Consider the following 25,223-nt stretch of genomic DNA (forward strand, 5'->3'; position numbering starts at 1 on the left):
CCTTCCAAATTATGAAGGCATTACTTCACTGTCTTCTAGATTTCAACAATGCTGTTAAGAGTTCGATGTCATTCTAATTCCTGATCTCTTGCTTTTTTCCTCCAGAAACTTCTTCCTTGGTATTCAGAAATTACTCAATGATATAGCTTTGAGTAGCTCTCCAGGAACTGCATTAGTCATACTGGACGTGTAGTGGGCCCTTTCAGCTGAGAAACCAAAGCCCTAGCTCTGGAAAATAGCCTTGTAATTTTGTTGTTGTTGTTGTTGTTGTTGTTGTTGTTGTTTAGCATTTCTGTTCTTTGGTAATTTCTTAAACTCTGTTGTCTCTATTCTTTCTTTCTAGAATTTCTATGAGCTAGAGGCTGAATATCCTAAAAGTCTCCATTCATTCATTCAACAAATATTTACTGGTACCCACTATATGCCGGATATTTAGTGCTGAGGTTACAGTGATAAATGAAATAGACAATATCTCTATCTTCAGGGAACTTACGTGATGATTTTTTTTCTGTAATTCCTTTCCGATTTTCAATCTCTGAATTTTGGTTCTGATTTATGAGATAAAATAGTTCCTTAATTTATTTTCTAGTCTTTTGATTAGGTTTTTTAAGCAATCACATCTTTCATTCTATATTCTTTGAATTATGAAGGCAGTATTATTCCATTTCTCTAAGAACATTATTTTTGTTCTGTTTTATACATACTCCAGTTCTCCTCAGTGCCTTAATTCTCTCTACTTCATTATTTCTTTACTTTTCTTTTACAGTCTCTTTTATAGTTGGAGGCTTGCTCGAGTATCTGTTGATTCTCAGCAATCCATTCGTATTTAAGGGTAAGATAATAAAATGCTAACAGGAAAACTCTCAGGTGTAGGTACAAGGCTTATTGACTATAGGATGGCTGAATCTAAGTTCACTTTATCGTTGAAGGAAGCTTACAAATCAGAGTCTCCACATCTCTTCTCTGGTTGGTATCCTTCCATTTTTCAAGAAAGTGTCTTCTAAACTCCTGCCTTGAGAGTATAAGCAAGTTGTAAAGAGAGAAAGAATTTTAGGAGTCCTACAGCTCCATCTAAAAATTTTGAGTTAGGCATCCTTCCTCCAGCTCCTTGTCTCAGACTGCTTTCCCTGTTACCTGCTGCCTCCAAATTCTGAGCAGACCAACTCTGTGGCTCTACCGTGGGCGCGAGCTCCCTCCTCACTCAGATGAACTACAGAGCTACCAAGTGTGCTACCATACTCTCAGCTTTACAGCTTTCAAAACAGTCTGTGTATACCTCTTGTTTACATCACTGTCGCTTCCTCTCCATGTTTCTTTGTCTCTGTGGATGTACATCTTTTTTATTCCTTAACTGATGTTTTAACTGGGCTTCAGGGAGAAGAGGAAAGAATTAAAAAAATCAATTCACCTAATTTGACTGAAAGCCTTAAAATGTTCTAAGTTGTTGGTTAAAGTGCTTGGTTTCATTCTCCAAAATGATGCTGAGGGTGGCATCCTTTAGCCCTACTCATTCTTCCTTTTCTGTTTCCTTTGAGCAAGTAACTACTTGCCAGATTCTGATAATTTTAAAATACAAACAAAAAAGACCACCATCTGCCTTCTTTTAGGTATACTAGCTTCACTTAAATCCCATCTTCTAGTTAATTATATTAAAAACAATTATTAATCACCTACAGAGCTGATGCAGAGTGTTGTAGCTCTCCAGACACTTCTAAACCTTATCTTTAAATAACGAGGTGATTTAATTATCAGGATTTTATTATATTTGAAAGTGGTATAACATAGACTTTACATAAATACAATGAACACTATTGGGAAAAGAACAGGAACAGAGTACAAAACTCAGAATGTGGTTTCTTTCATTTCAATCCCCAGCTCTAAAATACAGCCCTGAGGAAGAGGGCAGCCAAGAAAACTTCTTCATCTTCTCCATCAACCAATCCTGACTGAGGAGTTGTACTGAGAAAAAAGCTCCACTTTCCAGGTACAAACTTTATACTGTTGCTTTATATCCACAGAGAGGATATGAAATATTAAAAATGACCCAACTTCTCAATGCTTAAAACTCAAAACTATGTACTTATAAAGGTCAAAATACACAAACTTCTTGGCGTGTTGGATGATATGTTAGCTAATTTCTTTTTTTTTTAAAGATTTTATTTATTTATTTGACACAGAGAGAGATCACAAGTAGGCAGAGAGTCAGGGGAAGCAGGCTCCCTGCTGAGCAGAGAGCCCAATGTGGGGCTCGATTCTAGAACCCCGGGATCATGACCCGAGCTAAAGGCAGAGGCCTTAACCCACTGAGCCACCCAGGCGCCCCTAATTTCTATTTTAAAAATCACCAATTCTACAACATATATTAGTTATCTATCTTCCATACAGATTTCCTATAAAATCTCCTTCTACTCTTTTTTAACAAGAAGGCAATCATTTTGGCTTTTTTATTATAAAATTCTTACCTGATGACATGGTCTCTCCCAACATTACCTTGCAACGCTTACAAATTACTTTGGTATTTGCCTTTGGTTTCTGTAGAACAGAAAAATGTCATTTAAATGTCATTCAGCTTTTCTTAAAAGGAATATATAATTTTAACATAGTCTCTAGAGTATACATTGAACTTTACATTTTATTTTGCCCTCTACTAAATACTGGGAACACATTTGGCTTGTATGCATAATTCGCATGCACAGAGATCATTTTTTTTTTTTAAATCTAAAGACAGAATAATGAATAGACTGATTTTTCTAAACCTAGCCACTTCTTGATAATCTAATTGTTGTAAATAATTTGAACAGGAAGCACCTTACATTTCTAAAAAGCACTTCCAAACATCCATTACCATTTAGGACAGGCAGATGGTAGACAACAAAGGCAGACAGAATAGGTGACTTGTCCCAATTCATGTGTCTAGAAAACAGGAGAATCAAAAACTGGAGCCATTATTTTGATTCCCAGTCCAGTATAATTTATGTAAAAGTAATCTGTAATTCATAACATAGATAGAGTTCCATGTCAGGCTCTGCACTAGGTGTAGAGCCTGCGTAAGATTCTCTCTCTCTCCCTCACCCTCTGCCCCTCCCCCCACACTAGCTCTCTTTCTAAAAATTAAAAAAAAAATTAAAATAAAAAGATGAAATAGTATAGAAATATCACAGTACTTCAAATAGAGTATAAGTACTGCTTCAAGAAACTTTTAATTGATATGTATTCATATGTGATCTTGATATAAAAAAATCTTGATATTTTTGATATAAAATATGATATTAATATTAAAAAGATCTTGATATAAAAAATTATTTCTGGGTTGTTTGGGTGGCTCAGTTGGTTAAGTGTCTGCCTTCAGCTCAAGTAAGGATCTTGGGTCCTGGGATCCAGCTCTGCATCAGGCTCCCTGCTCAGCGGGGAGTCTGCTTCTTCTCTGCCCCTCTGCTTGTGCTCTCTCAAATAAATAAGATCCTTTTAAAAATATGTATTTCTTATTTAATTAGAGGTCAAAAAATATCAAAGTCACAGACACAGAAACTATGACAGGTGACAATCTGTTCAGATGTAGGCAAGGATACAGGAAGAAGACAGCTCAGAAAGTAGGCATGCTCAATGGTGAAGTTTAACATATGGGCAGTTTCATGCTTTCTTACAATAAAATCTATCTGTATGGCTCCAAATTGGTATTAAACACACTTTTTAAAGAACCCATTTGTATGAGTTAAATCAAACCAACCTCATTAAATGTTACTAAAAAGTAAAGGCTTTACTAAAAACTAATACAGGGTATAGAAGTAGCGAAGCTAGAGAAGAAGAAATTTTTCTATTCTGAGCAGAACATTTTTCATCAGGAGCTCTGTTATATATTTCATTTATAATTGCTGTTACAGCACATTTTGCTTTGTAATGAAGTAGGAAGTAGGAAAAGTGATTACTTATTGGTTTAAAAAAAAAAAGCAGTCTACCTTTTCAGGACACTGGTAATCAAGATTCTAAAATATGACCAATAAAAAACAAATGATCTCAAACAACCAAATGTGTGATTTTGATTCAGATAGTAGAAGTTACCTTTAATAGAACTGATAAAATCTGTATATGGTCTGTATTTTATCATCAAGTGATAATTGGTCCTTTTGTCAAATGTGAAAAGACCCTGTGGCTATTTAAAAAAGAAAAATCCATATGGGATGGAAAGACATGTCTGGGATTTGCTTTAAACTAAGGGGTTAGGGGGAGGGAATTAAAGGGACAGAGGAAGCCTACTTTATGAATCAAGAGGACTGATATATTGAAGTTTACAATTCTTTCCTTTTTACATTTATGAATGTTTAACAAAGCTCAACACAATATTTTAAGAAAATTTAAAAAACAAACAAACAGCCTTATAGATTTAACAAAACAAATGATCAAAATCAATAAATTATTGCCAACTACCCCCAGAAAAAAAAAAGCAAAGCTGTCAGTCACACTCGCCAGATGTAATATAATCAAAGTTCAATTTCATTTGTTCCTTAAAACAGCTTGAAGTCAGTGTGGACTATACTTTCTAAGTCTAGAATACTATTATGAATCTTATAAAAGGTTGAAGTGCCATCTTTGTCATCATATTTTAAGATGCTGGTAGACACAAAAAAATAGCATAATAATAAGTAAATGCAAGAAATAAGGAAATCTTCAAGAGTCTCTTGATAACAAAAGAAAGGTATATACTACCACATTAACAGGCACAAATACTGTATACTCAAATGGGGTATTGAGGGAAAGCAATAAGTGTTGGATTTTATTTGTTTATGCTATTTTTAAAATGAGGGCTTTTTAATTAAAATATGATAACACTCAAAACTCTGTTGAAAGAGAAACTCTGTTTTGTAATGCATTTTTCTTGACTAGTCCTTAAAGGAAATAATAAAGCAAGTTGTGCAGTGAAGCAGCCTAACAGTGTGGGAACTCGACATCGACAGAGCAAACATCAAAGAAGGACCTTGTTGTAGACTAATTAAATCAATATATCTGAGAGACGGCACCACTGCTCTGAGATGTGGATTAGCCTCCTGTCCTCGTTTTGATTTCCCTTTGTGTTGTTTCAATTTCTAAGGACCCTTGATATTGTCTCGCCCAAAAAATGTTTCCCAAGAGATGTCATTAGGATGCTGTGTCACCATATGACATTTCAAAACCCTGCTAGATGGCTAGACTTGGTGATATGAGAAATAGGTTTTCAATAGCACAGAGCACATAGTCTTGTTCCCACAGGAGCCTTGAGAGCACTGTTTAAGCAGTCCCTCCAAGTATATGTTACTATTTTGGTCACAGGCATACTCTTTCAATGGCTGCGATATGCAATTAATGAGAACTTCCATCTAGGCTAACTGGGAAACAATCTCGTCAAAGCAGCTTGTCATGACAGGAGTTTCCCACAGTCTCCTTGATACTAAACCCTGTGCCGTCTGAATATGAAGGGTCTTCCTTTAATACATAGGATGGCTGTTCACGATTAAGAGAAATTCTTGTAAATGACATCATATAACTGATAAAGATGTAAGTGTGAAGAATATATTTCCATATAGGGAAAGGAAACTCATGGTTTCTCTCATTTAATCTTTTTCCTCTCCTCTTCCATTCACACCTTGCAAATATTTTAAAAATTTAGAGCTTAATTGTGAGAATGAAAGTTAAAACACATAGGACAGTGAACTATTAGTCTATAAATTTAGATTAAAATACGATTTTAACATAACCATTTTAAACATAACAGATTTATATTAACTTCTTACCATTTGTTTTTGAAAACTATACAAGGATAAAGTACTATAATTTTAAACAAGCCATATTTAGGTAAAGAAATGGGTGTTTATGGCGAGAGATAAGGCACTTAAATAATTCTGATAACTTCAATCTTTGATGAACTTCCTTAATCTTCCCTCAAAATATAAAACAGTTCTATAAACTAACTTAAAACCTGAGAGCTGCCCAACTAATGCACATCTCCTGAAGTTTTTGTTACAAAAATTAAATGAAATTTAATGTACAATGCTTTTATTCCTACCGATAATCAGATGTTAAAATGAAGATTGTCTGGCAATGAATTTCTTTACTTTTTAAATCAGATCTGTATTGACTTGCCATCAGGAGAATGATTTCTCACAAGGGCCAAGTCAATGCCATTGATTTTCTTTTAAAATAAGGTAAACCACTTGTTCTCTGCAGTGAAAGGAAGCTGCTTTCTCCTTAAAGCAACTTCTACAGCAAGGGGCAGCTGACCTCACATGGTCCACCACCAACTTGGAGTTGGCAGCACAAGCTTCATTTCCACATGTGGACTCCTCCACTTTCTTTTTCCTTGATGGTATCTGCTTTTATGACATCAGCAGAAGTATTAACTAGGGGCAGACACAGGGAAATACCTAGGCCTAACTGTATAGTACATATCATGGAATAAAAGAACACTTTTAATTCAAATCAGACTATATAGAGTATGGTATGTTGTCCTAAAAATAAGAAAGTAGGGCATTTGGGCTTGTAAAATGGTAACATTCCCAATTCTATCCATGAAAAAGTCCTCTTCCTCCAGCCCTAAGCTATTCTGGTCTAAGGCCTTATGCTCTTCCTCTATCAACAGAATAGAGTTGGTGAATAGAGACAGTTGAAAATCATGGATTTTGGTCCTTGGAACAGTATGTATAGCATGCTGTAATTAAAAAAAGATAGGAGAAGCCAGTTTCTAAGCCAACCTCCAAATTAGCATTTATTTTGAAAAGATATTTTACCAATTTAAAATGGTTCTCAGAAGAACACTGTGTCTCCACTGGGGCTAGTTCAGGTCTTGGCTGCCATAAATCACTTCTAAAATTCACCAAGAAGAAAGAGTCTCCAATAAAACAGTCATTCTCTTGTGGATGAAGAGGCTTATTAGCAAAGGGGTCAGGATGACAACACCATTCTTCAACTAGCGCTCCCCAGTTCTCACTCGGCAATGGGAGCACCCTGAGGAGCTTCCTAGTAGAGAGAGGAAGAACAATTTTTAAAGAACAAAATGGAAATGTAGCAGTTTCTTAATTAAATCAGCATGAAAGATAAAAGAAACTCATTAACCACATTGTCTGCAGTGATGATTTTTTCCCCCAGATTACAAAAGTAATATATACTTACCCTAGGCAGTTTGAAAATGTATAAAGTTATAAAAGAAATAAAAATCATCCTTTCCTTACCACCCAAAGACAAGTAACTACTTTGTAAATGATGGGTTATTTCCTTGCAATCCTTCCAAGAAACATAACTGTATGCACGTATGCAGTCTGGGATCAGAAGTTATACACCAACGGTATCTTGCTTTCACTGTTTATTTAATTATATTAAGATTCTTAATGACTCCATTCTATTCTACAGGCTTGCAAAAACTTTAAGATCATTCCCTTACTGGTGGATATTCAGTTTCTCAGTATCAACAACCCTGTGACGAACCTTCCTGTTAAAAAATTTGTATACATATCTGACGATTTCCTTGGGAAAAAAATCTTGCAAATGTGAGATCACAATCACAATGATATCCATATTTTAAAACCCCATACATATCAGCAAACTGCTTTTCAGAAAGGCTATACGAATCTATAATTCTTCCACCTACCTTCTTCAGAATACTATCACTTTTCCATGTAAGGGTGAAAATATTCTCCATACATACTGCTTTAATTGGCAACTCTTTAATTACTAGTGAGATTGAACTAGCTCTCATATTTATTGACCAGCATGTTTCTTCTGTGAGTTGTGATCAGTGACTATTTTCTAATGAGGTATTAGTATGTTCTTACTAATTTTTAAATGTATATTCTATCTTAAAATATTAGCCTTCATCCATCATCTGTGACAAATACTTTTTCAATGTTATTGCCCTTTAATTTGGTTTGTCTTAAATTTCAAATTACCTAAACCTTTCTTCTGTGATTTCTCCCATTAAATATTTTGCAATAAACTTTTTATTTAGGTGTAATTTTAAATTTACAGAACAGTTTCAAAAACAGTATAGACAGTCCTCATACACACTCCACCCAGCCTTCTCTGAGGTTAACATCTTATATAACCATGGAAGATTTGTCAAAACTACAGACTTTATCTGGTTTTCCCTAGTTTTTCCATTACTGCCATTTTTTCCTTTGATTTAGGATCCAATTCATGATAACATAATGCCATTAGTCATCATGTTTCCCTAGTCGCCTTTAGTCTGCTACATTTTCTTAGTCTGTCCTTATTTTTTAGGACCTTGAAATTTTTGAAGAGCAGTGGGTCTGGTGTTTTATAGAATATCCCTCAATTTAAGTTTATCTGATGCTTTCTCAAGATTAGACTGGGGTTACAGGTTTGGGAAAGAATATCACAGAAGTGAAGTGACCTTCTCAGCACATTTTATCAGAGGGTACACTCTCTCAATCAATATGACTTATCACTGGTGCTGTTAAACTTGAACACTTGGCCAGCCAGTATCTACCAGATTTCTCCACTAATGAAGCTACTATTCCTCCCTTTGCAAACTCTATTCCTTGGAAATGAGTCACTAAGCCCAGACCACACTCGAGAGGAAAGAAACTGAGCTCTACTCTACTATTATGTTTTTATGTTTAAAAGAGCCTCACGATTAAGTAGGCCCTTATATTTATTATCAGTTCTGGTTTGTTTGTTGGTTTGTTTGTTTTTTCCAATGGTTTCATTTTTTTCTGGACAACAATTGATATCTCGGACTTTATCAGAAGAAAAGCTAAACATGATTTATCTCCATTCTACTCTAAATTAGGGAGACCCATAGTCTAAGAGGAGAAGAAATATGGGCAGAATCATGAGAAACTTCAAAATAATTAATCCTGAGAAAAACTGAGACTAAAAACATGTTCATGGTCTTCTTAATGCCAGTGAGTAGTATGAATGTTTAAAGCAGCCTGAATACTTGCACACCTCTGTTCCTATGCACAGAAACATGTGCTAAGAGTCAACTGTATTTGATCACAGACCTGTTTATGCCTTAGTTTAGTTACATAATTTAAATAGTACGTAAACCAAGGAAATACAAATTGCTATTCCCCTGAAACTAAAAGTTTCAGACAAAATAAAAGCCAGCTGTAAAAAAAAAGAAATTAACTGGTAAGACATGGGAGATATAACAATAGAACATTGGGAAAAGGGAGGAAGAGTAAAAATATAGAAAAGACTACAATTCCATTGCTTTAAGAATGTCTAACTTCTCCTTCCATTTAAGAAAACAGATGCTAGAACTTGTAGATGATGAATCTGTTGCCTCTGGGATAAAAGGGTTAACAATGAAATACCTGATAGTAAAAAAAAAAAAGCTACACAACAGTGGAGTCATGTTCAACAAAAAGATACTGGTTCCATAATAAAATATTAGTAAATTAATATACATTTGCATGTTTTAAGTTAAAATATTTGAGATGCAAATGTATCATTTTTTAATGATTTCCCCCATGTTAATCCTTTTCCTTTATCTCCTCAACTATGAGTATCATAATAAGACTCTTAACTACAAAGAACAAACTGATGGTTACCAGAGGGGAGGGGAGTAAGGTGATTGGTTAAGTAGGTGTTGGGGATTGTTGTGATGAGCACCGGGTGTTGTCTGGGAGAGCTGAATCACTAAACTGTACATTTGAAACTAATATTACACTGTACACTAACTAACTGGAATGTAAATAAAAGTTAAAAAAAAACACCAATAAAAAAATGTCAGGTGAACATACTACTTTCTCCCACTGGAGTCTCTGGAAAGTGAGTTATGGAAGCAGGTCTTTGGGCAGCAGTTCCATGACCACCTCACCCAGCTTTTCAAGCACCAGCCCAAAGCCAAGATCCACAAAGGTTAACAGCTGCTCCACTGCACTGATCCACCACAGGCCTCTACCCAGTAGTTCTGGATCCACCAGCAACAACCAACCCAGGGAACCATCAAACATTCCACCTAGAGCCCTATCAGCAAGTGCACTCATGGATTGCTTCTTGGCTATTTGATCAGGGATGGGGGAGAGGGATTGGTAAATATAATGTGATTTACTCTCTTACTATTTAATGGTTATTCTTCTAAATCTCTTTGTTACTGTTCTTATATCAATATAAAATTAAAATATATTAAAATATGTCAATCTAAAGAAAAAAGGCAATTACAATATGGAAGAGAGTAGACATTTAATTTATGAATCCAGAGGACAAATAGGAAGAAGAAAGGCTGATTTTGGTTTAACATAAAGAAGAACTTTCCCTTTCAAATTAGGAAATGTACCCTAGTAGCATCACTCAAGCTGCTGAGCTTGTTTAGGATATTAAATGATTCTTTCAACATCCATTTTCTAAAAGTCTTCTACGAGTAGGCATTCAGTTGACAAAAAATATTAATACAGTTCCCTCTCTCAAGGCACTCAGGGTTCCAGCAGGAGATATAGACCTATGAGCAAATAATAAAACTTTATAATATAAATATCACAAATGCTCATACCAAAGTAATGGTTCTAGGGAGAAGGAGCTAGATGGCAGAGGCGTAGGAGACTGAGATATCATCAGGTCCCAGGAATCCAGCTAGATTATTATCAAACCATTCTGAACACCAACATATTCAACAGGAGATAGAAGAGAGGAAGAGCAGCAACACCAGGAACAGAAAATCCACCACTTTCCAGAAGACAGGATGTAGAAAGAAGTCAATCCTAAATGATGGGACCATAGACCTCGGCAGGGAGGGTCCGGCTCCTGGCAAGTAAGAGAGCAGCACAGCATCAAATTGGAACTTTTAGAAGTCTGGACGTCACTCCAAAGGCTAAGCAAGGGGTGGAGCCCTCGCTGGGTCAGTGTCGTCTCAGGACCCACGGGATCATGGAAAGACACGGGTGTCTGAGTGTGGTAGAGGTCCCAGGTAATGGAGCATGGTAAATGCCAGCAGGGACAAAGCTGAGCAGTGGGCTCTCAGCTCGGGATTAATTTAAACAATGATCCAAGGCACAGATGTACCACTGCTTTTCAAGCAGGGACCCCACAAGCAGCAGATCCAAGGAAGGGAGACCCCCTCCTTCCTCCTCCAAAAAGACCAGTGCAGGAGAGTGCTGCAGGAATCTCCAAATGGGTTTGGAAACTCTAAATGGGGCCATTCGCCTGAGATAAAAATACTCAGTCACAGGCCGGGTGAGCTCAGAATGCAGCGGAGACCAGGGAGATGGGAGGGATTGACTGCTTTACTTTGAGGGCGCACTGAGGAGTGGGGAACCTGAGTTCTCAGCTCCTACAGAGCCAGAGATTGGGAGGCTTCCATCTTCATTCTATCCTCCAAAGTTGTACAAGGGAACAAAAGTTGTACAGAGAACAAAAGCTCCTGAGAGCAAATCCAAGCAGATTACTTAGCCTGGCCCCTGGTAAGGACAGTGCAATTCCAACTCTGGCAAAGACATTTGAGAATCACTACAACAGGCCCCTACCCCATAAGATGAGCAAGAACACCTAGCCAAGACCAAGTTCACTGCTCAATGAGAACTGCAGAACTCCAGACCCAGGGGAAAGCAACACATAGAATTCATGGTTTTTTGCCCAAGATCCTTTAGTCTTTCAAAGTTAAATTTTTTAAATTTTTTTTTCTTATTCTACTTTTTAAATTTTCCACTTTCCTACTTTAATGTTTTTTAACTATTTCATCTTATGAACACCTTTTCAAAAACATCTTTTAATTTTCATTGTTATATTCATATTTTATCCCTTCATTGTATTTAACCTCATTTCTTGTATACATATAGGTCTTTTTTTCCTTAACATTTTGGCATACAGCTTCTTCTAATAGATCAAAATATACCCTAAATCAAGTGCATGGATTTGTTCTATTCTCCACCCTGATCACATTATTTCCTCCTTTTTTTTTTTTTTTTTTTTTAACCAACTTCTTATCTTATCAATTCCTTTCTAAAAATCTTTTTTAGGGGTGCCTGGGTGGCTCAGTGGGTTAAAGCCTCTGCCTTCAGCTCAGGTCATGATCCCAGGGTTCTGGGATCAAGACCCCCAATCGGGCTCTCTGCTCAGCAGGGACACTGCTTCCCTTCATCTCTTTCTGCCTGCATCTCTGCCTACTTGTGATCTCTGTCAAATAAATAAATAAAATCTTAAAAAAAAATGTTTTAAAATATTTTTAAATTTTCATCTTTACACTCATATTCCATGCCTTTATCATGTTTGCCCTTCTTTTTGTAGATATATAAGTTTTTCTTTATTTAAAATATTAGGAGGTAGTTACTTCTAAGAGACCAAATACAGCCAAAATCAAGTGTGCAGCTCTGTTCTATTTGCCTAATATTTATATTAGAGTCTAATATAAATTATATTTATATTATATTAATACTTAATATAATAAATATTAACATTTAAATTTTAAAATAAAAATAAAATATTTAATTTTAATAATTAATATATTAGATTATGTTAATGTTAATATAAATATTAATATAATATTTACATTAAATTTATATGGGTGTGTGTATATACATACATATATAAAATACACACACACACACACACACACATATTTTTTGTTTGTTTCCTTTCTTTCCCCCTTTCTTCTCCCTCCAGTTTCAGGTCTCTTCTGATTTGGTTAATGTATGTTTTTCTGGGGTTGTTGTTACCCTCCTAGTATTCTGTTCTCTCATTCATTCATCTACTCTTATCTGGATAAAATGACAAGGCAGAAAAACTCACCACGGGGCACCTGGGTGGCTCAGTGGGTTAAGTCTCTGCCTTCAGCTCAGGTCACGATCTCAGGGTCCTGGGAACAAGCCCCGCATCGGGCTCTCTGCTCAGCAGTAAGCCTGCTTCCTCCCCTCTCTCTGCCTGCCTCTCTGCCTACTTGTGATCTCTCTCTCTGTCAAATAAATAAGTAAAAATAAAAAATTAAAATTAAAAAAAAATATCACCACAAAAAAAAAAAAGAACAATAGGCAGTACCAACAGCTAGGGACCTAATTAATACAGACATTAGTAAGATGTCAGAAATAGAGTTCAGAATGATGATTATCAAGGTGCTAGCTGGGCTCAAAAAAGGCATGGGAGATATTAGAGAATTCCTTACTGGAAAAATAAAATCCCTTTCTGGAGAAATAAAAGAACTAAAATCTAACCAAGTTGAAATAAAAAAAGCTATTAATAAGGTGCAATAAAAAATGGATGTTTTTACTGCTAGGATAAACGAGGCAGAAGAGGGAATTAGTGATATAGAAGACCAAATAATATAGAATAAAGAAGCTGAGTAAAAGAAAAACAATTACTGGGCCACGTGGGGAGAATTCAAGAGATAAGTGATACCATATGACAAAACATTATTAGAATAATTGGGATCCCAGAGAAGAAGAGAGAGGGGGGCAGAAGTATATTAGAACAAATTATAGCAGACAATTTCCCTAATTTGGCAAAGGGAACAAGCATCGAAATCCAGAAGGCACATAGAACCCACCTCAAAATCAATAAAAATAGATCCACACCCTATCATCTAATAGTAGAATTTACAAGTCTCAGTGGCAAAGAAAATCCTGAAAGCAGCTTGGGACAAGAGGTCTGTAACATACAATGGTGAAATATTAGATTGGCAACAAACTATCCACAGAGACCTGGCAGAACAGAAAGGACTGGCATGATATATTCAGAGCACTAAATGAGAAAAATATGCAGCCAAGAATACTATAACCAGCTAGGCTGTCACTGAAAATAGAATAAGAGATAAAAATAGAATGAGAGATAAAAAATAGAATGAGAGGAAAAAGAAAACTTGAAAACACCAAACCAACCAGCCCTACAGAAAATATTAAAAGGGGTCCTCTAAGCAAAGAGAGAGCGGAAAAGTAACAAACCAGAAAGAAACAGAGACAATATACAGTAACAGCACAATGGCACTCAATTCCTATCTTTTGACAGTTACCTAGAATGTAAATGGGCTAAATGCCCCAATCAAAAGACACAGGGTATCAGAATGGATTAAAAAACAAGATCCATCAATATGCTGTCTACAAGAAACTCGTTCTAGATCCAAAGACACCTCCAGATTTAAAGTTTGGGGGTAGAAAATCATTTACCATTCTAATGGACATCAAAAGAAAGTTGGGGTAGCAATCCTTGTATCAGATAAATTAGATTTTAAGCCAAAGACTATAATAAGTAATGAGGAAGGACACTATATCATGATCAAAGGGTTTATCCAACAAGAAGATCTAATAATTTTAAATATCTATGCCCCTAACATGGGAGTTGCCAACTATATAAATCAATTAATAACAAAACCAAAGAAATACATCAACAATAATAAAATAATAGTAGGGGACTTTAACACCCCTCTCACTGAAATGGACAGATCATCCAAGCAAAAGATCAACAAGTAAAGAAAGGCCTTACATAACACACTGGACCAGATGGACATCACAGATCTATTCAGAACATTCCATCCCAAAGCAACAGAATACACCTTCTTCTCTAGTGCACATGGAACATTCTCCAGAATAGATCACATCCTGGGCCACAAATCAGGTACTAAAAGATTGGGATCATTCCTGCATATTTTCAGACCACAAGGCTCTGAAGCTAGAACTCAATCACGAGAGGAAAGTTGGAAAGAACTCAAATACATGGAGGCTAAAGAGCATCCTACTAAAGAATGAAGGGATCAAGCAGGTAATTAAAGAACTTTAAAAATTCATGGAGACATATGAAAATGAAAACACAACTGTTCAAAATCTTCTGGACACAGCAAACATGGTCCTGAGAGGAAAGTATATAGTGATACAAGCCTTTCTCAAGAAACAAGAAAGGTCTCAAATACAAAACTTAACTCTACACCTAAAGGAGCTGGGGAAAGAATAAAAAAGAAAGCCTAAACCCAGCAGGAGAAGACAAATCATAAAGATCAGAGCAGAAATCAATGAAATAGAAACCGAAGAACAGTAGAACAAATCAATGAAACTAGGAGCTGATTCTTTGAAAGAATTAATAAGACTGATAAACCCATGGCCCGACATCCAAAAGAAAAGAGAAGGGATCCAAATAAAATCATGAATGAAAGAGGAGAGACCTCAACCAACACCAAAGAAATACAAACAATTATAAGAACATATTATGAGCGGGGCACCTGGCTGGCTCAGTCGGTTAAGTGGCTGCCTTCAGCTCAGGTCATGATTCCAGGATTCTGGGATCGAGCCCCATGTCGGGCTCCCTGCTCAGCAGAGAGCCTATTTCTCCCTCTCCCTCTGTCTGCCTTTCTGCCTACTTTTGTTGTGTCTGTCAAATAAATAAATAAAATCTTTAAAAAAAAATATTATGAGCAACTATACACCAGGAAATTTGACAATCTGGAGGAAATGGATGCATTCCTAGAGACATATAAACTACCAAATCTGAACCAGGAAGAAATAGAAAACCTGAACAGATCCATACTCATTAAGGACACTGAAGCAGCCATCAAAAATCTCCCAACAAACGGGAGACCAGGGCTAGATGGCATCCCAGGGGAATTCTACCAAACATTTAAAAAAGAATTAATACCTATTCTCCTGAAACGGTTCCCAAAAATCGAAATGAAAGGAAAACTTCCAAACTCATTTTATGAGGCCAGCATTACCTTGATCCCAAAACCAGACAAAGACCCACTCAAAAAGGAGAATTACAGAGCAATATCCTTGATGAACACGGAAGCAAAAATTCTCACCAAAATACTAGCCAATAGAATCCAAAATTATATTAAAAGGATTATTCACCACGACCAAGTGGGATTTATTCCTGGACTGCAAGGTTAGTTCAACATATGCAAATCAATCAATGTGATACATTAATACAAGAGAAAACAACAACCATATGATCCTCTCAATAGATGCTGAAAAAGCATTTGACAAAGTACAGCATCCTTTCTTGATCAAAACTCTTCACAGTGTAGGCACACAGGGTACATACCTCAATCTCATCAAAGCCATCTATGAAAAACCCACAGCAAATACCTTTCTCAATGGGGGAAAACTGAGAGTTTTCCCCTGAGGTCAGTAACACGGCAGGGACATCCACTATCACCACTGCTATTCAACATAGCAATCAGACAACAAAAAGAAATAAAAGGCAACTGAATTGGCAAAGAAGAAGTTAAATTCTCACTCTTTGCAGATAATATGATACTCTATATCGAAAACCCAAAAGATGACTCCAAAACTGCTACAAAACTCATACAGGAATTCAGTAGAGTGTCAGGATATAAAATCAATGCACAGAAATCAGCTGCATTTCTATACACCAACAACAAGACAGAAGAAAGAGAAATCAAGGAGTCAAACCCATTTACAATCACACCCTAAACCATAAGCTACCTAGGAATAAGCCTAACCAAAGAGGCAAAGAATCTGTACTCAGAAAACTATAAAGTACTCATGAAAGAAGTTTAGGAAGACATGAAGAAATGGAACAATGTTCCATGCTCAGGGATTGGAAGAACAAATATTGTGAAAATGTCTACAGTACCTAAAGCAATCTACATATTTAATGCAATCCCTATCAAAATACCATCAATATGTTTTAAAGAAATGAAACAAATAATCTTAAAATTTATTTGGAACCAGAAAAGACCTCAAATAGCCAGAGGAATGTTGAAAAAGAAAGCCAAAGTTGGTAGCATCACAATTCCAGATTTCAAGCTCTATTATAAAGCTGTAATCATCAAGACAGTATGGTACTGGCATAAAACAAACACATAGATCACTGAACAGAATAGAGAGCCCAGAAATGGACCCTCAACTCTATGGTCAACTAATCTTTGACAAAGAAGGAAAGAATGTCCAGTTGAAAAAAGACAGTCTCTTCAACAAATGATGTTGGGAAAACTGGACAGCCATATGTAAAAGAATGTAACTGGACTATTTCCTTACACCACACACAAAAATAGACTCAAAGTGGATGAAAGACCTCAATGTGAGAAAGGAATCCATCAAAATCCTTGAGGAGAACACAGGCAACAACCTCTTTGACCACAGCTGCAGCAACTTCTTCCTAGAATTGTCACCACAGGCAAGGGAAGCAAGGGCAAAAATGAACTATTGGGACTTCATCGAGATCAAAAGCTTTTGCACAGCAAAAGAAACAATCAACAAAACCAAAAAACAATTGACAGAATGGGAAAAGATATTCACAAATGACATACCAGATAAAGGGCTAGTATCCAAAATCTAGAAAGAACTTTTCAAACTCAATACACAAAGAATAAATAATCCAATCAAGAAATGGGCAGAAGACATAAACAGACATTTCAGCAAAGACGACATCCAAATGGCCAACAGAGACATGAAAAGGTGCTCGACATCCCTTGGCATCAGGGAAATATAAATCAAAACCACAATGAGATACCACCTCACACCAGTCAGAATGGCTAAAATTAACAAGTCAGGGAACAACAGATGTTGACAAGGATGTGGAGAAAGGGGAACCCTCCTACATTGTTGGTGGGAACACAAGCTGGAGCAGCCACCTTGGAAAACAGTATGGAGGTTCCTCAAAAAGTTGAAAATAGAACTACCCTAGGAACCAGCAATTGCACTACTGGGTATTTACTCTAATGATAGAAATGTAGTGATCCAAAGGGGCATATGCACCTAAATATTTATAGCTGCAATGTCAACAAATAGCCAAACTATGGAAAGAACCTAGATGTCCATCAACTGATGAATGGATAAAGAAGATATGGTATACACACACACACACACACACACACACACACACACACACAGGAATACTATGCAGCCATCAAAAAATGAAATCTTGCCATTCGCAACTACGTGGATAGAACTAGAGGGTATCATGCTACGTGAAATAAGTCAATCAGAGAAAGATAATTATCATATAATCTCTCTGATATGAGGAATTTGAGGGGCAGGGAAGGGGGCCAAGGTGGGGTAGGGAGGGAAAATGTGGGACAGGATGGGGGGGGACAAACCATGGGAGACTCTTAGTCTTATGAAACAAAATGAGGGTTGCTTGCAGGGGGTGGGAGTGTAGGAATAGGGTGGTTGGGTTATGGACTTCGGGGAGGGTATGTGCTATGGTGAGTGCTGTGAAATGTGTAAGACTGATGATTAACAGACCTGTACCCCAGGGGCAAATAATACATTATATGTTAATAAAATTTAAAAAAAAAAGTAATGTTTCTAAGTTCACAGGGAGTTGGGAGAGGGAACAGCTTAAACACCCTTGAAAATTTAATGAAAGCTTTTGTCCTTTCTTCAGATATATATTCCCACGTGCATACAACATCTACATATTACTTTAGGAGATTCATGGATTCACAAAACCAACCCACAGATTCAGGGCAATAAACACAACATGCTAGGTGAGCAGAGTGTACCTGGATTTCAGAGAAGAATACCTGCGCTGACCTTTGAAAGATAAATAGTTCTTCAGGCAATAAAAGGAATTAAGGCTATCACGGATGAGCACCGTAACTGTTTAACTTATAACTGTATGCCCCATGTCTAGCACAGTACCTGACTCAGTGTAAGTTCTTAAATACATGTTAAAGGAATGAACAAGCACGTATGGATAACTATAACCTGATAACTATAGGCCCCTTTGTTGAGTCTGTTATACACTGGGATAAAAGGGTTAATAAACCTTTTCCCTTGCTGCCTGAGAATCTACTTTTGGTTTAATCAGTGAGCTCTGTTGCCCTGGAAACCAGGTAGATGGTAGTCATGAATTATATTGCTAGGCAACATCACTTATGGTAAAAATGATCCCTGACTGGTAAATTGCATCTGGACTGAAAGGAAGTATGAGTGAGCTGCAAATATCTGATAAGGGTGCCATGCTTTGGACTTGCCTGAACATGGTTCTTTGCAAGGAACCTAGAAACTATGCCAAAGAACTGTTACAAGAGATACTGGCTGCTTAGATCATGAGGCCTCTTCTCAAGGTAGCTCCTGCACCTGCTTGATTGTGGATTTGGGGCTTTATACCTGGAACTATGTCACATGGGAAGACAAGAGTCCCCTGCTACAGGACTCCTGCTGACAGAGCTCCTGATGCTGCCCTGCTGGCAAGATGGCAAAGAAATGTGGCATGTGGTAGTGTTGTGAGTCTGCATATTTCATTTATTTATTCGAGACAGAGAGAAAGAGGGAGCACAACTAAGGGGAGGGGCAGAGGAAAAAGAAGATGCAGGTTCGCTGCTCAACCTGACATGGGGCTCAATCCCAGGACCCCAGGATCGTGACCTGAACTGAAGGTAGATGCTTAACCAACTGAGCCAACCAGGCGCCCCATGAGTCTGCATATTTAACTGACTTTCACGAGACCTCTGGTGGGCACTACACATACCTTATTCCATTTACTGCTTACTACAACTTCATGAGGTAAGACTTTCTATTCCCCTGCTACAGAGGAGGAAAGATAGGCTCTGAAATGTTAAATCATCTGTGTAAGTTCACAGAGCTAGAGGTGATGAATAAAGGCAGGATCTCAACCCAGGTCTTCTGGATTCCAAAACTGAATTCTTTCCATTGGAATACATTCTCTCCCCTGACAATGCAGACCATCAGAAAAGGTGGGATGGGGGCAAACTGTGTGGGGTGTGACATGCCGACCTAAGGGGTAGGGACTGGTTTTTAGAGATAGGTTGGAAGCATCACATAATTTTAAGCAGGGATGTGATAGGTCAGATTTGAATTTTTATAAAGAAGCAAGTAAGAGAACCTGTTTAGAGTGTGAAACAGGCCTAAATAGGTTCCTAAATCTTCTCCAGCACTAAGATTCTCTGTCTCTTGACATTTTGCATGTAGTGTCAATGAACAGATTCCCAATACAGTGCAAAAGACACTGATGCCAAAATCTCACACGTGGTCACAGAGAGGAAACTGCACCAAGATTGACAGAGATCTGAGAGACTTGATGCACATTAGCACAAAATGTGGTATTTCAAACTGAACTTGAGCCTGTGTCACAATGAATAAAAGCTGTATTATATCCCATAACTATCTACATACGACATCAGGAGCAAGAAAGTGCCTAATTTACAAGTCATTGCAAAGATAAAAGTGCTTTTACAACAGAAAGAAATTTTTCTGGTATTTTGAAAAACTTAAAACCTTTTGGAAGAAAGGATGTATTATAATCACAGCTCTACTCGAAGTATATCTGTCGAAAACTCTGAAACTTTGATATGATCTACTTCCCAAAAGAACTTTCAAAATAAAATAGATACCATTTTTTTTTCAAGGCAGTTTTTAGGTAAAAACCTGCTGAAGCCCAGAAAAAGAGTGAAGTGATTTCTTGAATTATCTCTTATCTTAAAATAACATGAACAACAACACATGCTTGCAATAAATTAAAATTTGCTCGTTATTTTTAATGCATCTTAACCACAAGCTTTAGGGACAAATAAAATACACAATGTTAATCAATGCTATTGATTGATGATGCTAAACATGTAGACAAGAAAATGAAATGCCCCTCAACTTTAAAATTAACCATTAGTGATAATAACAATGGTAACACACATAGAGCCTTCACAGACTGTGACCAAGTGGACATTAAGAATCTTAAGAACAACATCAAATATGTAAAGCTCAAAGTATGGTTGCCAAAATTTAGATAACTTCAACTGGTAATGCCCAACTGGTAGACAACAAATCCTATGAGCCGAACTTTACATTTTATTACCATTATGTACATAGTACAATTAGACTTCATAAAAGTACCGTTTTTTTTCCCAAAAATGTTATCAACAATCTAATTTGTGCCTGTACTCATTTTTCCCTTCTTTGTTCTCTTTCAAAGAAAAGTGACTGCATTCATAGGAGGAGTTAGTTTCAGACTGTAATTATAGCTGGCCTGTCAAGTGGACCAAATGGTTGGATACTCTGACATCTCTTATGTTTCCATAAAGTCCATTCTACTTGTTTCCTTCTAGAATTCTCAAAGCCTCCCTAACTGTTGGCTGACATCCAGCTCTGCTGGTGCAGGTGGAATGAGGAAGGCCTGTCCAGAGACCTTAGGAGACCTCACAAATGGACTGAAAATCAAAAGCTTTTATGTCTGAAAGTCTGTTTAGCCAACTGATGTATGTAACTCACATCTGGCATGAATTTATTTCTAGGAGATACAAACAAATTCTACACACGATGAACATGCAGCTGTTTCTGAGACTATTTTTCAAAAAAGTAAATTCTGTCATTATTATTACTTGGTATTAAGGCCTAGCATAATCAAAAACTGTACCTGTTTTTAGCGAGGGAGAGTGGGGGAAGGGGCAGAGGGAGAGGGAGAGAGAGGATCCCAAGCAGGATGCACACTGACTATGGAGCCCGACATGTGGCTCGATCTTACAAACCTGAGATCATGACCTGAGCCGAAATCAAGTTAGATGCTTAACTGACAGAGCCACCCAGGTGCCCAAGTTAAGACAATTTTTATACAAATACTCTGAACTAGTAAAAATGTAAACTGGAGAATTTTATGGTAAGGAAATGAGGCATTATCTATTTTCAAATGACCAAAACAGAGGGCTAAAATCACATGTTCCTAAATTAAGAAAAAAAGATTGCTATGATCAGCAGATTTCATGCACCTTGATTCTAATAGGTATTAAAAGCCATCAATGAGTCTTAATAGATTAAATAGTCCTCTGTACCTTATTTCTATAATTTGCTTGACGAGAATAATTTCAATAAAGAAAATAAAGGAACAAGGATTAGTCTTGCACTTTCCAAACGGCCATCAATCACAGAACCCAAGGTACAACTTTATGCGGTTCACTCATCACAGGATTCTCTGCTGGTAGGACTCCTATAATTGTATCTAATCCAACTCACTTTACAGATAAGCAAACTGAGGCCTAGAAAATTAAAATGACTTATTCCTAGATATTACGGCTAGCCAGTATGCAGATCTTAACTCTCCTCCACCCATTTATCAGAGGAGTTCCTGGTACCAATCAATCAACCTAACCCAAGGTGCCCTCCTGGAAAAGATGCTTAGAGTTAGCTGTTTGATTATAAGACACATAAACCTCTTTGGGTTTTGTTTTATACTTAACAAGCACAAAAGCTGTCCTTACCACCCACATAAAACAGATAACTGAGGGAAAAATGAGAAGACCACTGGGTTTAATGCAAAAAGTCAACATGAAGTCCTTGTGCAGATACTGGAGGATGCTTGTTTTTCCAACAAATTGGCATGGGGCATGCTGCCCAAGAGTGAAATGTAAGCAAAGCCTTGAATCTCCTACTAAAGATTTTTCTGCATTGTTCAAGAGGCATATACTTGCCAGAAACACAGGTGTGACAGGAAAAGGGTTTCAGGTAAGCCTTGTTTAATCGAGGCAAGAGTTAAGTCAAGGCAATGTTTATCTTCTCAGAAAGAAAAAGGGAGAAAAGAAGGTCATTTCCCTGGCACACCTTAAAAATAGAGTCCTGAATCAAAACGACCTGACACACTAAACAAGATAACTTGCTAGTTTGCTAATAAGACCAAAGTGCAAAAGGGGGTGGAAGGAGTCTATAAAACCAACTAAAAAGAGCTTGTCAAGCTTTTGCTATCATATATATGACAGCCTTTAACTCTTCCGACAAGTTTGGAAAACAGGCCTTATTATGTCCACTTAAGAAGAAACACAAATCAGAAGCATTACAGAATTTTAAGCAGGAAGTGATGGGTCTTCTTTCTACAAAGAAGAGAAAGAAACCCAACAGGGGTTCCTGTTTAGAATGGAAGTTAGGCCTAAATAAGCTCCTAAGTTTTCTCCATCGCCAAGATTCAGCCTCCTGACATGTCGAAGAAGACTCATGTCAACTTGAGAAGTGCCTGAGGTGACATGGACAAGGCTCCCCAGCTATTAAGTGGTGAAGCTGGAGTTCAAACCCAAGGTCCCATTCTCCCACTCCTGCTTTACACCACTCAGCCTCCAGATGGTCACAGTTAGGGAGAGCGAAACTGTCCTGCTGGGTTCACCTGTAAGGCCTTCTCAATTCCATGATCAGAAAAAGGACTGACAAAAAACCAGAAGATTTAGTTCCTGCATGGGAAAAATCACTACAGGTAACCATTTTTTTATATCATCATCCCTTCCCAAGGAAACACAAATATCGGCCAATAATGAATGAGCATAGCCCTTATGGGGAGCAGTACAAGGAAACAGGGCTACACTGCACTTCACTTGCTCTTTCTGTGACTACTAGGTCCCCCCATTGTTATATAGGCATGCATGTTCCAGAAACTTCATGTGAGAATTCAACCAAAGCCTGAAACAGACTGAGAGAAGCACAAGTTTCTGAGTTTAACTACAACATGAAGTGGAATCCTCTGGACATTTCAGGCTACAGTGGATCTGTCACAGACTGCATACTCTATAGCAACTTCAGGCGTTGGTAATCTGAGCAAGGACATTCTCCTCTCTTCCGTGGATTCAGTCACCTCATCTCCTACCCAAGATAATCACTCAGAGGTGCTCCATTCAAAATCCCCCCACTTATACTAGGGTAACTTTCCATGATCTCATCTACCTGGGGCACCGCCAGGAATCAGAAAGTAAGCAAGAGAGGCTGGTGGAAGGCTAAAATAAACATCCTACTGTTTATTCAATTCAACCCAGGAAGAATTTATTGAGAGTACACTATTCATCAGGCACTGTGGCCTGATGCTACGGCTGACGGTGATAAGAATAATAATTATAGCAGTAGCCATCATATACTGAATGCCTACTATGTGCCAGGCACTGCTATAAATATTTAAATTCACTTGATTCTCCCAACAGCCCCATGAGGTAGCTCCTGTTGTCTGCTATACTTTTGAATAGGGAAAGTGATTAAGTAACTTGCCCAGAGCCACAGCTGGTAAATGGTGGATGCAAACCCCAGCAGTCTGGCTTCTGAGTCTCTACCACTAGCCACTACCCTACACTGCACTCTAAATATGAGTGGAGGTAAGAGATACAGGGATACAGGTCAATAAGACTATTCCAACATCCCAGAGCCTGCAGCTCAGATGGGAAGACAGACAAATAGACCTGGGAGGAGCATATAAACCAACCCAAGGTTCAGGGAAGGCTCCTGGCAACAGATGCACTGTCAGATAAATTTAGGTAGTAGCTAACTAGAGGGAGAGAGGGGGTGTGGGGCACATTCCAGGGGAGAGAGGAAGCTCTGTGCAGGTAGAATCTGGCATTCATTGAGACAAGGACCACTGAAAGAGGAGCAGTTTTCAGAAGTGGAGAAGGAGCCATCCCCAGGTAAGTCTCAGGTACCCATCTCAGAGGAAACATATCTAATGAAAAAATCTAACTTCTTTCTTTAAAGATGGTTAACAACAATAAGGTTTTGATCTGTCTTTACAACCTACGAGTGGAAGCTGAAAACTCAGGGGAAAGGCTCTGTGCCCAGGAAACAAGTAGGTTGACAGAAGGAAAGGAGAAGATGGAAAAAATAACGAAAAGAGACACCTTGGGAATACAAAGAATATAGCAAAAGGCCTTTTCGCATCTCAACAGAATAATCACAGCACACTGCAAGGACAGGTAATAAGATTAACCTAATCACCAAGAAAAGGTTAATTTGTGCTCTGTATGCTCTGTTTTAATAAGCAGGGAAATAGGAAATGGATTTTCGAAAGGGACTAATAGAAATAGGTCAAATAAAAAGATGCGTTGCAAGAGCCTCTGGGATTTAGAAAATTTGCTTAATGTGGAACAAACCTCATTCACCAACATGATGGATAAAACATGCACCAGAGCCCATGCCTCTTTTCAGAGGAGATATGCTTCAGTGATCAGCACAGGCTTCCATCAAGATAAGTCTTCCTCCCTCAAAACCATCATGCTATGTTCCCCTCTGTCACCTTTAGAAGGCCTAACTGCTCTATGATTGCTGGAGAGTTTTATAGTTGATTTTGTTCAAAGTGACATTAAGCTGGCTCTCATTCTAAGGCCATATACAGCTTCCCTGGTAATTACTTCAACAATTCTGATAGAAAAAAAGAAAAGCATTGCCAGGCACAGAATTAATCAATGTAAAATACATTCCTTACCTGTCCTTTATTATGACTTCACCGCAGGACTGGCAATAAAATGTGCAACATCCTTGGGCTTGCAAGCTTTGATTAAACATTGAAATCCGTTCTAAAGAGAAATCGATGAAAGAGCAAATCTCAGAGGTGTGGGACAAATATATTAACATACTTGAAGAGTTTAACAGCCACAATAAATT

At 37.5% G+C, this 25,223-nt stretch overlaps 1 protein-coding gene across 7 annotated transcripts in view; it reads right to left on the reverse strand.

Annotated features, from left to right (window-relative positions):
- UBE3D (ubiquitin protein ligase E3D) overlaps positions 1–25,223 on the reverse strand; it is a 154,116-nt gene that overhangs the window by 115,502 nt on the left and 13,391 nt on the right. For all 7 annotated transcript variants that reach the window (XM_059399220.1, XM_059399218.1, XM_059399216.1 and 4 more), the window contains 3 exons: positions 25,045–25,135; positions 6,759–6,987; positions 2,463–2,532 (listed from right to left, as the gene is read on the reverse strand). In XM_059399220.1, coding sequence (XP_059255203.1) covers positions 2,463–2,532; positions 6,759–6,987; positions 25,045–25,135 — 390 coding nt within the window. The remainder of the gene's footprint in view (positions 1–2,462; positions 2,533–6,758; positions 6,988–25,044; positions 25,136–25,223) is intronic.

Source organism: Mustela nigripes, chromosome 5 (genome assembly GCF_022355385.1).
Source record: "Mustela nigripes isolate SB6536 chromosome 5, MUSNIG.SB6536, whole genome shotgun sequence".
NCBI classification, from domain to species: Eukaryota; Metazoa; Chordata; class Mammalia; order Carnivora; family Mustelidae; genus Mustela; species Mustela nigripes.